The sequence below is a fragment of the Blennius ocellaris genome (assembly GCF_963422515.1).
Source record: "Blennius ocellaris genome assembly, chromosome: 6".
Classification (NCBI taxonomy): domain Eukaryota; kingdom Metazoa; phylum Chordata; class Actinopteri; order Blenniiformes; family Blenniidae; genus Blennius; species Blennius ocellaris.
Window position 1 is genome coordinate 9,871,192 of NC_137655.1, and position 14,617 is coordinate 9,885,808.

General features: G+C 39.5%; 1 protein-coding gene across 1 annotated transcript in view; it reads right to left on the minus strand.

The window, feature by feature from the left end:
- lrp1bb (low density lipoprotein receptor-related protein 1Bb) overlaps positions 1-14,617 on the minus strand; it is a 292,776-nt gene that overhangs the window by 76,063 nt on the left and 202,096 nt on the right. Inside the window, exons 33-42 of the mRNA XM_080497951.1 lie at positions 12,991-13,131; positions 12,764-12,889; positions 12,473-12,604; positions 8,478-8,612; positions 8,004-8,133; positions 6,360-6,486; positions 6,017-6,168; positions 5,242-5,366; positions 4,675-5,046; positions 1,129-1,318 (exon numbers count right to left, since the gene is read on the minus strand). Of these exons, the coding sequence (XP_080354077.1) occupies positions 1,129-1,318; positions 4,675-5,046; positions 5,242-5,366; positions 6,017-6,168; positions 6,360-6,486; positions 8,004-8,133; positions 8,478-8,612; positions 12,473-12,604; positions 12,764-12,889; positions 12,991-13,131 (1,630 nt within the window). The remainder of the gene's footprint in view (positions 1-1,128; positions 1,319-4,674; positions 5,047-5,241; positions 5,367-6,016; positions 6,169-6,359; positions 6,487-8,003; positions 8,134-8,477; positions 8,613-12,472; positions 12,605-12,763; positions 12,890-12,990; positions 13,132-14,617) is intronic.

The window sequence follows — 14,617 nt, forward strand, 5'->3', positions numbered from 1 at the left end:
TCATGTGCACAGTTCACAATGCACCAGGCGTAATACCTGAAGTGCAATAATACTCAATAATACCCAAATCACAACCGAGAGTATTACTCAGAGCGTAATGCAAAACTGACACGGTGCCACTGAATGCTTACTGGATAGAAATTAATCACAATTGTTGTGGAAAAATTATTATTTATGTATCATATGGTTGAAAACCATCTTGTGGTAAAATAAAAAACAAAAAAACTTTCCATCCAAAACAAAATTTGATATTCACAAACAGAATCCAAATTATAATAACACAAAATATAGTACCGTAACTTTGAAAAACCTGTGAAAGTGTTGAGCTTTTTTTCTTGATTTATAGGAACCAAGCTGATCCATAATGAAATAGGAGTCAAGTTTTAATATATTTTAGGTAAAAGGCTGAAAGCAGAGGCAGAAACTTGATGGATTTTTTTCCATTCCACAGATAGACTATTTAATTTGTCTGCATTTTCTCTTAGAGCGAGCAGCAGACACTCTATGGATTTGAAGGCTCTATCTTGGGCATATCTTGGCAGTATATCAACAATACAGTCCGTGAATAGATTTATAGATAAGTGCAGAGAGGAGGGGGAAGTGGTGCTGGTCTTAAAATCTGTCCTCTAATGGCAGGAAAGTGCATGGATTTTAAGAACAGATGCATCTGGCTCCAGTTAACCCTGTGGCAACATGCAACATATTAAGTGTAATTTATTTATAGACTTTCAAGGGAAATATAAGAGCAGTACATTGCAGCTGTCAAACCTACTTGTAACAAAAACACGCACAGGCATCTTCATGTTTCAATGAGAGAGAAAGTAAGAAGGAAGCATATCTTTAGCAGTGTTATTTAAATAGATAAGTCTGTTATGTCGTGTTTTTACATACTCTGGAAAACAACCACTGCATTTGTCCTGATTCAATTTGGCACCAAATCAGACGATGTGCATGAAAAGATAAGTAAAGCTTTTCATCATCGTCACAACAACCCAAACAAAGTCAAAATATAACAATGTTGTGAGTCACTGTGGCGAAGGCTCTGTTCTGTTGTGTAGATTTGCTATTGTATGACTGATATAAAGTAGACAAAAAGGAAAATTTGGCAATTTTTTGGAAACAACTCACTTTTGACACTCATCCAGAGCGAGCACATGTGGGTGGTCTTCCTCTGAAAGAGTGACCACAGCCTGTCTGGCCAAGGCACCGGCTCGTTTCTGGTCCACGCTCTGCCTGGTGATGGTGGATGTGGTGGAGCTGGTCCAGTACAGGGTGTCCCAGGCTCTGTGGTAAGCGAGGCCCTCCACTGAGCCCACATCTAAAGAAAAGAAACAAAAGCATGAACACCACTGCTGACGTTCCAAGCAGGTACCTTGAGTCTTAGACAGAAAACCAAAAAGGAATGGCTCAATGACGACAGACAAGCCTGAAGGACAGTCGTGTTTGAAGGTGTTCCTGACAAACATGAAGTGAGATATCTATTGATTTTTTTGTTTTGCGTTTCATTTAAATGCATAATAGAGCCATCAAGTTATATATTTGAAGACAAATAATATTGACATAAGTACATAGGAAATAAAATATGTTTTTTATGTGAAATTATTAATTGGGAAATTATGAGATTATATACAACTAATACATACCAACATTCAAAAAATGTTTCTTGGTTGTGTTTTTGATGCTATTTCACTATCTATATATTTGACACTCGTATACAATTGACTAAAAAAAAAAAGCATCTAAGTTAAATACAAAACAAGTAAATCATTTCCCCCCCTGGTGGGTTCATGATGTTTATTGATTAAATGCTGTGCACCTGTAATTTCAGAATTTCAGCTATCAGTCGCTGTCACTAGGAGTGACTTCAACTTCAAAGTTGTCTGTTGTGTAGATTTAGGGTAAGAAAAATATTGACTTTGCTTGTAACAGATGGCAGGCTCCAATTGTGTTAGAACTGGGATTGTGTTTCAGTGGTGAATGACAGGGAAATAACTTCATGCCTCGCTACGCTGGGCAGACAGCCATTTGTTGATGCTACAGTCACTCAGGAACTGAATATGTTTTCCTTGTGAACCAATTTCCTAAACACAGAAGATGAAAAGGGCGCTGCGGGCCCTGATGTTGACAGGGTGGGAACCTCTGGAGAGAGACAGTGATCGGTGACAGCAGATCTGGCCATATTCATATTTCATTAGCTGATGTAGTTGATAGAGATTCTTCAATTACGTTATCACCGCCTCAGTCTTCCACAAGCATTAGTAAAACCCACTACTGAGGTTGTCATGTAACAAACACGCTCGTATTCATACTTATAAACAATTTAGCATCACCAAAGTACTTCATGACCCAATAAAGATAAAAACAATTTACTATCATTATGCATGCATTATGTGTGCATGTATTTATTATGTGTATTTAAATGCAGATCTTGGTATCACAAATGCAACAATTGTTGAATTGCATCTTTAGTTTAGTAACTCATCAATTTCACTGATAGTCAATCTGTCAACAAACATATTTTTTAATTCATCTAAATGGTGAACATGTGGCCAGTGTTAGACAATTTGGCTGTAACTCTTTATCTAAAAAGCCATAAAACATTCCCTGGAATATTTAAGACTCTACCTGAGTCAGCCGACCACTAATTAATAGTTTGCAATAAACGCCGTCTGGCAGCTTGAAGTTTCTCACAAATTGTTGGCCAGGCAAGGGGGTAATTAATGGGGGACATAGAGTTTAATTAGGGAAATATGGATGATTAACATCTTCACCTTTCCTCAATGACATAATTCAAGCAAAAACTTCCAGAAGAAAACATAAGATGTTCCTGATTCTTTACAGCCTCGATGTGTTGATTCCATCAGTGTGTGGTAATTTCCATGAAGACCAAATACTCTGGACAGGAAATTGAAAAACTATATGGTCGCAATATCATAACACATTATGGATAAGAACAAAAAACAAACATTTACATTGCATTGAATAATTCCCATCACCATATTTTGTGTGTATTTCACAACTGCTTAGGTGAGAAGGACACGTGCCTATCCTGACAGATGGGTGTTGATAATGCTTGTTAAATAAATAAGCAGAAGAATTCCCTTTGCAGCACTGAGGAAGGTGGGTGAAGGGGAAGTGAGAGAGGATCAGTAACACCAGCCTCTCAGCATGAGAAGTGCTGAGGGGGTGGGTGGTCGGGGGTAGGGGTGTGTAGGTGCTGAGCTCTGCTTCCCGTGGAAACTTCACAGGAAAGGCAGAGAATGCTTGTCGTGCAGAACAGAGACTTTCTGTTCATCTAACTCCAGTCATGCTTATCAAGACGGGACTGACTGCGCTTTACTATGTAATACAATGGGATTGGTCTTCCTTCAGTCTCTGACAGTAGGTTGGCAGAAAACCTGTAAACCATAGGCAGCATACCCACACTTTTAGGCAGAAATTGGTGTTTTGGGTGTCCATACAATAAATCCAGGTGACGGAAATATATTTAGGTGGTGCCGGCCATGTTGCGGAATGGCACAATTAGTACTGAAAATTACTACAATTTCCACATAAAGTAAATTTTAATGAAACATTCTGGTGCAAAATACAGTGAAATGTCCCAAAAATTCCTATGAAGTCCTATATAGCCATGTTGCTTGGTGGTTTGGCCAAATTAGAGCCTTTTGTGGGCCGGTTTTTATGTTTGACACCCAGGTGTAAAGTGAAAGTGAAATGTCACAACACGGCACTGCGCTGCGGGGGAGGCTGTCCACTCATTAAGGTGTGATAACAATTAAATATGGCACAGTACAGGGTGTCATCTCTCATCTGGTCCCCTCATCTGAGGTTCGACAGTACACATAATATAGATGGCTTTGAGCAAACCAACCACTATTTTTCTACTTGTCTGTATCAGAAACCGTCCAAATGACTGCTGGACAGCTCACTGCCAAAAACTATAACTATACCACACTGGCCTAAAATTAAATGGTCTTTATAAATGAGTGGACACGATACAACAGTGAGATATTTCTCCTGACATCAGCCATTTTAGCCACTATTAATATGAATGCAATGTAATTTGAATATATTATTTTCAAAACATAGCAGAGTTTCATCAATAATCTGCCTAGAAGCAATTGCATGGTCTTGTATTTGGATCTGGTCGGGATCAAGAGCTCTTGTACAATAAGTGGATGTTAACATCTCTCACCGGGCTCACAATCAATGCAGTTACACTTAATACTTAATGAAATAAGGTACAAATATGCTTCAGGTGGCAGATATGTGCATAAAACGCTGGGCAAGACTCAAGTCTTGTGAGTCTTAAGAGCCTTATGATCCTATTTAGGCAGCTGTGGTTATTAAAGCATATCTTTATCAAGACAGGCAGAAGCATGAAACGGATGACTGGAAAGTCTAAAACATAGCAAGCGCATACATAGAGTAACAGATATTACTAATCTTCTACTGCTTTGTGTCACATCATCGGAGGCATTACACTAGAGGCAATCCCTAGAAACAGTCATAGGATACATGATAACATATACATTATAGATGCATGCAATAAGTGTGTGTGTGTGTGTGTGTGTATGTGTGTGTGTGTGGGTGGGGGGAATTGTGGATTTAATTTCGTAACATAACAGCATACAAATACAACAGAGACACTGAGGGAACATGACATGCACTTACTCTCAGCGATGACAGATCTCCCTGTCCAGTCGTCGTTAATAACCTGGATATTCCCGAAATGGACGTCACTGAAAAAGATGCGGTTGGATCCTACTGTCTTCTGGCTGTAGTCGAAGGCCAGCGCAATGATATTCTTGACAAATGCAGGGTTTTCCAAAGGCTGGACGGGTGAGTTCAGGTCGTTCTCATCGGAGAGGTGGATGCTTTTCAGTATAGTCCTTTCAGAGTAGAGCAGGTAGCCTTCATAGCGCTCACAGGCGAAGCCGTCCTCAGCCAGGCGGCCATGGGCGCAGGAGCATGTCCGGCGACCGCTGCCCAGGTGAAAGCACAGCTGCTGGCAGCCTCCGTTGCTTCTGGCACAGGGGTTGGTGCCTTCAAATCACAACACATTCGATTACCAGTTTGATTCAGTTTCCACTTTGCGCAGTCCTGCATTAATTGAACTGCCTTCAGATAACAACAGCTCATACACACAATGTCCAAGTCACACGTGTTTAAGCAGATTTAACCATCAGAGTAAACAGAAGCCAATTGGAATTTAATCAACTGTCTAGTTGAAACCACTACCTTTTTCTCTGCCTCTATTGAAGACTGTCACATCTTTTAAATTGACCCCGAGGCCACTCCTCATGGTCACTGCCTCACTTGTGTCAGTCTTTAAGCCACGTCGGATCGAGCCGTTGGAGTGAGCCCTGAATAGAATCATGAGAGTTGGGAAGAAAACAAATACTTGAAGTGTCAGACAAAAAAAAAAAAAAAACTGAAAACACTGTCTTCTGAATCTCGATGGAGATGGGGAGATATGCAGCAAAAAATAATACTTTTATTTGACAATAGCAATGCCACATCCAAAGCTGCAATCATCCTGTCATGGCACATTGGAAGTTGTCAGAGATAAGAATGCAGAAACATAATAAAGCTTTCTTTTTCTATTATGCTCATTGTGAAATGAAGTAAAGAAGATGCTTGAGCTCCAAGTGATGCAGGGTATGCAAATCAAAACAAAACAAAAAAACATAGAATTTAGCATTTAACCACATTTTTTCCCCAGTAGTTCAAAACTTTTCTGTCTTTCATTAATTTCAAGAATCGAAAACATAGACATGAAAAACATATACTATATCACAACACAAAATAACCACTTTCATAAGAGGAATTGCATTTTTATCATGTGCTTGATTTATTTTGCTGATGATGCTCAAGTTTATCTGAGCTATTCCATAAAATTGCTGGTGACTCTTACTGAGAAGAGTATCCTTTAAAGTGAAGGTTTAATGGCCAAGTTAATATAAAGCCTCTGCAGGCCAATGCATGCATGTGCAATGAAGAAATAATAAATTACCTGTCAGACCAGTAGATGTAAGGCCCAAACACAGTCACAGAGAAAAGGTCCACGTTGGCCATTGACAGCACAATCTCCCGGCTCTCACCTGTCTCAAGGTTGATCCTCTCGATCTTATCCGTGCGAGCGTCACACCAATATAATGTATTTTCCTGGAAGGTAATTAAAAAAAATAAAATAAAAAAATGCATATCACTAACCCAAACCCTTGAGCACAGTCATATTTGAGGTTCAGAAGAGGAAGATGAAGGAGGAGGTATGAAATAAGAGGCTTATCGGGCAGGGGTGGAGCAGATGTGAATGAGGTTGAAGGTGCTGATAGTGCATCAGCATGCAAACGCACCTCATAGTCGATGGAAATCCCATTAGGCCATGTGATGCCTGAGTTCACCAAGGTAACTTGGTCAGACCCATCTAAACGGGAGCGGCCTATGCAGGGGTTCTGACCCCACTCGCTCCAAAAAAGGTACCTGTCAAGAACAAAAACAAATATTTACAACATTGGTTATCACGTTGATATGACTGCTTCAGACAGGCGCAATTAAAGCAGTCTTTCCACATATCATACAAAGTAATCTAATAAATATATATTTTTTATATTTTATTTGAGCAAATACCAACAATTCAGTATTACAATGTTTTTAACCACTAAAATGTAAAGACTTTTTTCTGACAGATGAATGAAAAGTAAAAACATGATGGATGAATAATTGTTCTTAACATTTATGTGAATCTTTATGACAAATTAGCTATCGAGCTTTTGTCCTAAAGCATGTTTTTTGATGTCACAATAATATTACCAGTTGACCTTTCACTAAGAAAAAAGAAAAGTCAAAAAACCTAAATAAAATAAAAACTGTAGTAAGATTGCATTTTACAAACATTTCACTTGTGGCCTTCATCACAGTGGCCTTCATCTGGACCACAACATCTATTACCTGAGTATAAACTTATCATACTTTGGAAACAACTTGGAAAGTTACTTGAATTTTTTATTTCATTTAATCAAGAGTGGGTCATAGCCTGCTTTGGTATAACACATTTCCTATGGAAAATAAATACATAGAAAATATATTATATTACAATTACAATAAAAAGGGACCAAAATATTTTGAGATGTACAGTATGTTTGAAGGAGCCAGTTGAAATTGGAAAATTGTTGCAATCAATAAATTATAATGGTGGAAGACATTTCTCAGAGAGGCTGTACTAATTAAATCATGATTGAATGGTGGTGTTGGCCCCAAACGCACGTAATGACGACAACCCCAGTGTTTCACACCACCAAAAGACCAGAATGCTGGTTGATTCAGTCCAAGTATTTCAACTGGTAATGAAAAAATCTGAGCCCACCATCTGCGTGCCTCCACAGAAGTCAACATGCACCAGACCAGAGAAATGGATTTCAGTTCTCAGCTGTCCAGTTTGGGAGAGTCCAAGCCCACGAGCCTGTTAATATTCAGTTGGTAATTGACAGGCGTGGCACTGCTTTGACTGCTGCGGCTCATCAAGGTTCTTTATTTCATGAAAGATGCTTTTGTGCTCACGGCACATTATCGTATAACGAATGCTTGTTATCTGCCCAAACCAATCTTGTTACTCTCTTCATACAGCTCTCATCAACAAGGCATTACGATGTGGATCTGCATGACTGTATGCATTACATTGCTGTGACATGAACGTCAAACTGGAGGTTTGAATGATGGCATGAAAAACACAAGAATGAAAGGAACCCAAACAAAGTGCACAGTTCAAGTGGTATGTTGGAAAAAAAACAAAACTATTTCATCAATTAGAGTTCAGTTACATTCCAAGTAAAGATGTGACAGAAATATCTACAATGAGTTCTTTGTTTTTTTTTTAGAAATACAAGTTGATGTTGCACTTTGTTGTGCTCTTTCTTTAAATTTTGATTTGAAATGAGAGCATGTTACCGGTCAAATATAAATCCAGACAAATTGCAAAGAAAAAGAAATCCAAAACCTACCCTTTTTGTGGATGTACAGCAATGGCCCGAGGCTGATCAAGACCTTCAGATATGACTACGGAGCGAAATGCACCATTCAGACGGGAGATCTCTATTAGATTCAAACCATGATCTGTCCAGTACAGGTTGCCTGTACACCACAAAAGAACACAGATATAAAGACAAAATACAGCAGAGGTTTATTGATTCTAAAATGGACAGTACATGAAAAAAAACAACATGTTTCTACCATAAACTTCCACATACCATACGTTGAAAGCAATCCAGCACATACTGTATTTGCTGTGAATGGTTTTACAGAGGGTACCTAATGTTTGTTTTTTTATTTATTTTTTGCCAATCCAGATGGAAACAGAAAGCCTCCACTCAAAGCCATTATCGAACGCTTTGCACCTAAAGTGAAAATTTTCAACAATCAATACCACCTTTACAGCCTGGTAATAACTCCCAGGCCTGGGGAGTCACAACACTAACCAGCAATCCAGTCAACGGCGATGCCTTCCACTCGACTGATGCCGGTAGTAATGATGTCCTCCCTCCAGGTCTGATCACGTTTGGCACGGGATATTCTGTTCAGTCCCATGTCTGTCCAGTACACGGTATCATTTCCTGCAACGTGCGCCATTCAGTTAATGATGAGACAAAATGGAATGATGAATGCAACTGCCACAAAAGTATTTATGCCCTCAAACAAAGCAGCTCATGAAGCTGCGTTTTACTGCATCACGGTCCATTGCACCAGATGTTGTGTAGCACTATAAAGTATGATGGTGAGCTGGCCCACAGTTCAGGCAAAGCGCCTTGTTGACGCACGACGTCTGGTCAGGATCTTCCATTGTTGGCAACATTTTACAGGGTAGTAGACTGTTTCATGCAAAACAGGGTGTTGGTAAAATTGTTATGGACATCTTATATTTTTACAGCTCAATTAAATAAGCATATAAAAAAAGCATGTAATTTTTTTATGAACCAGTATTGAAGTGCATCTTTTTTTTCCCTCTGCCTGTCAGTTTGTCTCTGTACAGGTTGTTAAGAGGTTATATGGCGTTATATGTTTAATTGCACTTTCTCATCGCTGCCCTGTTCACACTCGCTTAACACCGAGATGACATACGACAGAGTACAACTGCAGGGCTTCATCTGTTCTGCTCTAGCAGGCTGGTCTCTGTAATGACATGTAAATGACATGTGAGACCTATCAGCGGTTCCTCTTGGGTGGTCTTAGGAACACATTTGCATGTTCACCTACCGATGGGAAAAAGAAACGTTGGGGGGGAGGGGCTGTATAATCATCAATCTTGTTCTTCATCTTTGTTCCTAATTTTGGATTGAGCTTATTTCCTGTCTTTATTTTCCTTGAAGATTGGCATCGACTTTTCGTGTCTCTTAAATTCAAAGTCAGGCTCTCTTGGTAGTTACTAGGTCTGATGTCAGACTCATGTCAGACTGAGTCATGACCATCACTGTCAGCATAACAACTGACCCAGCATGCTGTTGTTTTCCGGTGCACTCTTGACTTCATCTGAAAACTCCTATATAGATCCTTGTTGTCCACTAAAAATGAAGCCTTTGTGAGGCACATGCCTCCCGAGGGGTTGGTTTATACAGAGTGCAGCAACGGTAGGCCATTAACAAACATTAATTATTCACATGTGACATTGTGTCATGCTTACGGTTTGACATTTCCATGAGACCCATCAATATTTAAATACCTTTTTATACGTATCCATCTGATATATGTTGATATATGTCACTCAGAAATTCACAACTTTGACCTGTTGCACCTGTTTGACCTATGAGTATAAGTCAAGAGATCACCAAGTCATAATGGGTCATCCCATAGGTACCAGTTACATATGTACCATATTGAGTCCATTTGAAAGTAACAAACCAGAAGAAGAAGACCTCTTGTCTACATGCTTTAATCTTTAACTCTTTACCGTGTCACCTTGATCATATTTGGAAATAAAGTAGACCAAATCATGTTCTTTGGAATGCACACACACACACACACACACACATGCACGCACGCGCGCACGCACGCACGCACACACACACACACACGCACACACACACACACATTGTATATAGTGTAATATTTGAACCGTCTGTTTAATAACACCATCCACCACCTGAAGCATGCCTCAGTATGAACACCTGCCAGTCTCTGGCAGGTGTCTGTGGTCGGACCTGTAAAATACTGGGGATTGAATATTTGATAACAATAAATCTTTAAGGATAACTTTATCTTTAATTTTCATACATAAATATATTGTTTATATCTGATCTTGTTCTTTCCCAACTGCTGTTCACGTTATTTGATGTGACTAATAAAGTTGCAATGCCTTCGATAAACCAAGACGTCGGCAACTAAAGCACATCAGAGCACAATGGAGGTTCCATTAGAAGCCTCTGCTGCCACATTTAAGTTGCTGAAATAAAATAATTTCAGATGTATTTGTATGCAATAAACTTTTCTCACTTTCAGTGCCCTTATTCATATTCATGTGAAATTACCTAAACATGTATGCTGTTTTTCCTGCAAATCTTCAGTATGTAAACATGTGCATGTAAATTTTCCATCTGAGTATAGGCAATCTCCCTCAACCAGGTTGTTTTTTTTTTTTTTCTCTCTCCTTCATACGCCAGCTTATCATGTTATCATGCTTCACCAATAACCTATTACCTTCAGTATATTGGACTCTACCAGCCTGGGGTGTATTCATAGCATTTGTCAGTGTAATAAATTGATACTTTTTATCCGTTATATTATACGAAAGGAAGCACAGATGTAACAAATGTAGACACAAGCTATTGCATTCATGCTTTGCAAAGTTACAGCACCTTCGTCCGACACAACATCTTGGGAATTGCTTTGCATTAGGAATGCTTCTGAGGTGTGTGAAGAAATAGTTATTCATGCGGAGGTTCGCCTATAATGTGATCTTATTACTCTTTCATCTGCGCCACACTCCACACGGCTCTGGAACATTATTCAAAAAATATATGACGCACTGTATAACCAAGACCTTTCAGTCTTTCAGTGTATCCACATGGAGGGGCAAAGGTTTGTATATGCAAGAAAAAAAAGGAACGGGGGAGTGTTGTGTAGTATATTGTACATTTGTAAAACCAGGGATAGTTAACTGGTTCCAAAAAATGACGAATTCCTTTAATTTTTAATGCTTTTCATTTAAAAGCTTATTACAGAGCTCCGAGTGTTTGGGTGTGTTGTTTCCAGCACTTTTTGTAAATATTGAACTTTAATCATCCAATGGAGGGATAAGAAAACTTCTTACATTGTTGTTTCTCCAGTTATGCAATTGCTCATTTGCAGTAATTTGATTAGTTTATCATGGAATCAGTGGTGTTTTGTTTCATTACCTAAGAAGAGTAAAACATGGCAACTATCACAATTAAAACCACCAGTAAGATGTCATTATTATAAGACACCATCACAGAGGGTACAACTGCTCTTGTTTAGCACCAGCTATGCTTGTCATACCTTCATCAGATACGCTGAAGTTTAAATAGGTGTGCAAATTTAACCAAATGTTTTTAACAAGTCTTTAGATGCGGTTAAATGACCCCGAGTCACTCGTTAGCACCAGAGGTGCTATGTTCGGGCTTTGTCCATATAAAAAGGTGTTGATAAGGTGTCATGCCCTTGTCCACTTCTAATAGGAGCTACACAGCCCTCAGTAAATGAAGAGATATTGTGTGATTTGTCAGAATATTCATCTCGAAAATGATAAGGCGGCATGGAGCCTATCATAGGCTAAAAACTAAAAACAACAGCTGCAACTGGTAGGGGTTCTTGTTATCTGTGAGTTAGGTAGACATGTTTAGGCTCTGAGAGAATAATACTGCTCGTCACTACAATGACCTCACAGGACCGACTTAGGAGAAGAAAATGTTTCCAGGAAGTTGCTACGTTGAGTTTTAATACACTATGCCAGGATGCAAAGTTCTAACCTTCATACGAGTAGTAGTAGTAGTGCATGGCATAAAGTGCCTTGTACCTCAGTAGCATCTGAAATCCAATAATTTAAAAATGTGATTAAAACCTATTAAAGTTCCTCTTAATAGATGCAAGTTATATCAAACAATGTTTGAAACGCCTAAAAATACAGAGTGCAATCGTTTTGTCAACTGAGAAACTCCCAGGAACATCCCAAGTAGTAAATTAATCATGTGTACAGATTAAAAACAACACAAGCAATGATCTGCATTTTGGACAAACAAATGAAACAAACAAGATTTTACTTTTTATAATAGAGAAATCCTATGAATAAAACACTAATCATTGACTACCAGGTCCAAACCAGCAACCCACCGGCAGTGAAGCAACAGTTCCAACCAGTGCACCACAGTTCCCCCTGCATTCACAATGATATTTGAGATGAAAGAATGAAGTGATTATTACTGATGATGGGTGGATCAGTGAAAATCCCTTTCTTGTTATATACCTGCATGAAAGTCAACTGATACAGCAAACAGGGTGCCTGTGATGGGCATGAGGGCTTCACTGTTATCATTTGGATCCAGAGCGAGACCTCGGATTCCCTCATGGACACAGTACATCAGAAACGAATCGACCCCTACAGAGCAAAGTGGAACACCCATTAGCATATAAATACATATATGAAAGTACAGGAAATGATGTGCACTCTGGAGTACACACGCAAGCATTCACAAACGCAGACCCATAATTTCACTTTAAGGGTAATGAGTGGCTCAAGGGAGCCTGGAAAGCTTACCTTCACAAGACATGCGATCGCTCCGCAGGTTGTAGCCAACGGTGCAGGAGCAGCTGCGTGTGTTCTCTGAAGTCGGGAAACAGAGCTGGGAGCATCCGCCATTGTTTATCTGGCACGGATTTCTCCCTGAATGTCAAACACACAGAAACAAGGCAAACAGTGAGGAATTGCGTGCTGGTAGCGAGTCTCTCTTTCTGTGTGCCAGTATGTCTGGGGAGTCTGCTTACCTTTCTGACCCTCCCTGTCATACACCTTCATGTGAACCACCCCACTTGTCTTGTTCCTCAGAATCACAAGGTTTCGTCCGTCTCTCTTGGTGACTGTCCCCAGCTGTCCTAACTCGTCATCTGCCCACCACAGTTTGCCACCTGTACACAAAAACAAACAAAAAAAGCTTGATTCCAAATGCAGATTCAGCCACATCCAGGCTTCTGTGGTGCTGCCTGATTTGATCCTTTTCACTGAGACATGTAGAAAGTTTTAGATGTGAGCAAGATTTTAAAAAGTCCAGACACAGCACAATCAAATTTTAACCTTCGTCACCAATTCCGAGTGCAAATGCGGTGCTTGAGGGCAGTCTAATTCCCCTCCAGGCTGGCAGTCTGATGCCATGCAGCCCTTTAATAATTGAGGTATTTTCAGAGCCGATTTGAGATTAAAGGATGGGATACCCTGTTCAACATCCGCCCACTAGCTACCTATGGTAAGTGCATTTTGGTGAGTCATAACTTATCTTGACGGAAAGCGTCCCACTTAAAATCTCTTCTGTGTACTTTAACGCAAACGAGATCTTCAAAATTAAGTGAAATAAGCTCGATTTTGGTGGTTTTCAATGTGCAAACAAATGTGTCTGGTACCGGAAGCAGTGCAGGAGCTGATATGTGGCAGGATGCTGTTACCTGCTATGATCTGACAGTGTGACTGACCTGTCTGGCTCTGAGTGGTAGTGAACATCAGCCTCAGGGCTTTTGTAGTGTTGCCCTTCACGAGTGTAAGCGATGAATGTGTCTTTGCAAAGAGACACATGCACAATGGGCTCCTGACCCCAGCATGCCAAGCCCACCTCCACCACACTATCCTCCCACTGCCATCCTTGTTCTCAGCAGAGATCACTGATGCACAGTCCAAAGCACTTTGACACAGACTTGCCAGACGTGACAGGAAAGCTCAATCTTCAAATCTTACTGAAGTGCAAAGAAGAGAAGAGTCAGACGGCCTTTCTTTACAGAATAAGCATTGTAAGTGAGATTCTTTTGAAGCAGCAAAAAAATATTGTTATCCTGAAAAAGAAGGATGAAAATTAAATATTCAAAAAGAGGTACATACTTGGATTGGAAAGGAAAGGGATATTTTCCCTTACAAAAATCCAACTGTTTTATAAGACCAATCAGATGTACTTAAACTATTTGTAGACCACATTAAATAAAAAAAAAAAAAAGTGAGTCAAAGTGGTCTAAAAAACATTTCAAATCAGAGAAGAGTGCTAAACTACTCTGAAAAAAGTAACCAAGAAGGCAAAAATGACCTAAACAGGAATGAGTTTTAAGAAAAATGATTGTACATGAAGAATTATTCCAGTGTTTCAGAGGAGTACTGGACTTTGGAACAAACATCCTTGGATTTTCCAACTGTAGCAGAGAGAAAATACACTGGTAACAGCACCAGCAGTAACCACTCAATAAATGGCTGCCTCTTTTAATGCAGTGCCATTTACAAGTAAATTTCCTTTTATGTTTTCTGCTAATTCAACCATTTCATGCAGCACACAGAACGTGCTGCAGTATAATACCTTCTTGAATTATGCTGGATATCTATCCTAAATGAGGGAGTCATCATCATACAGTCGAAGCAATG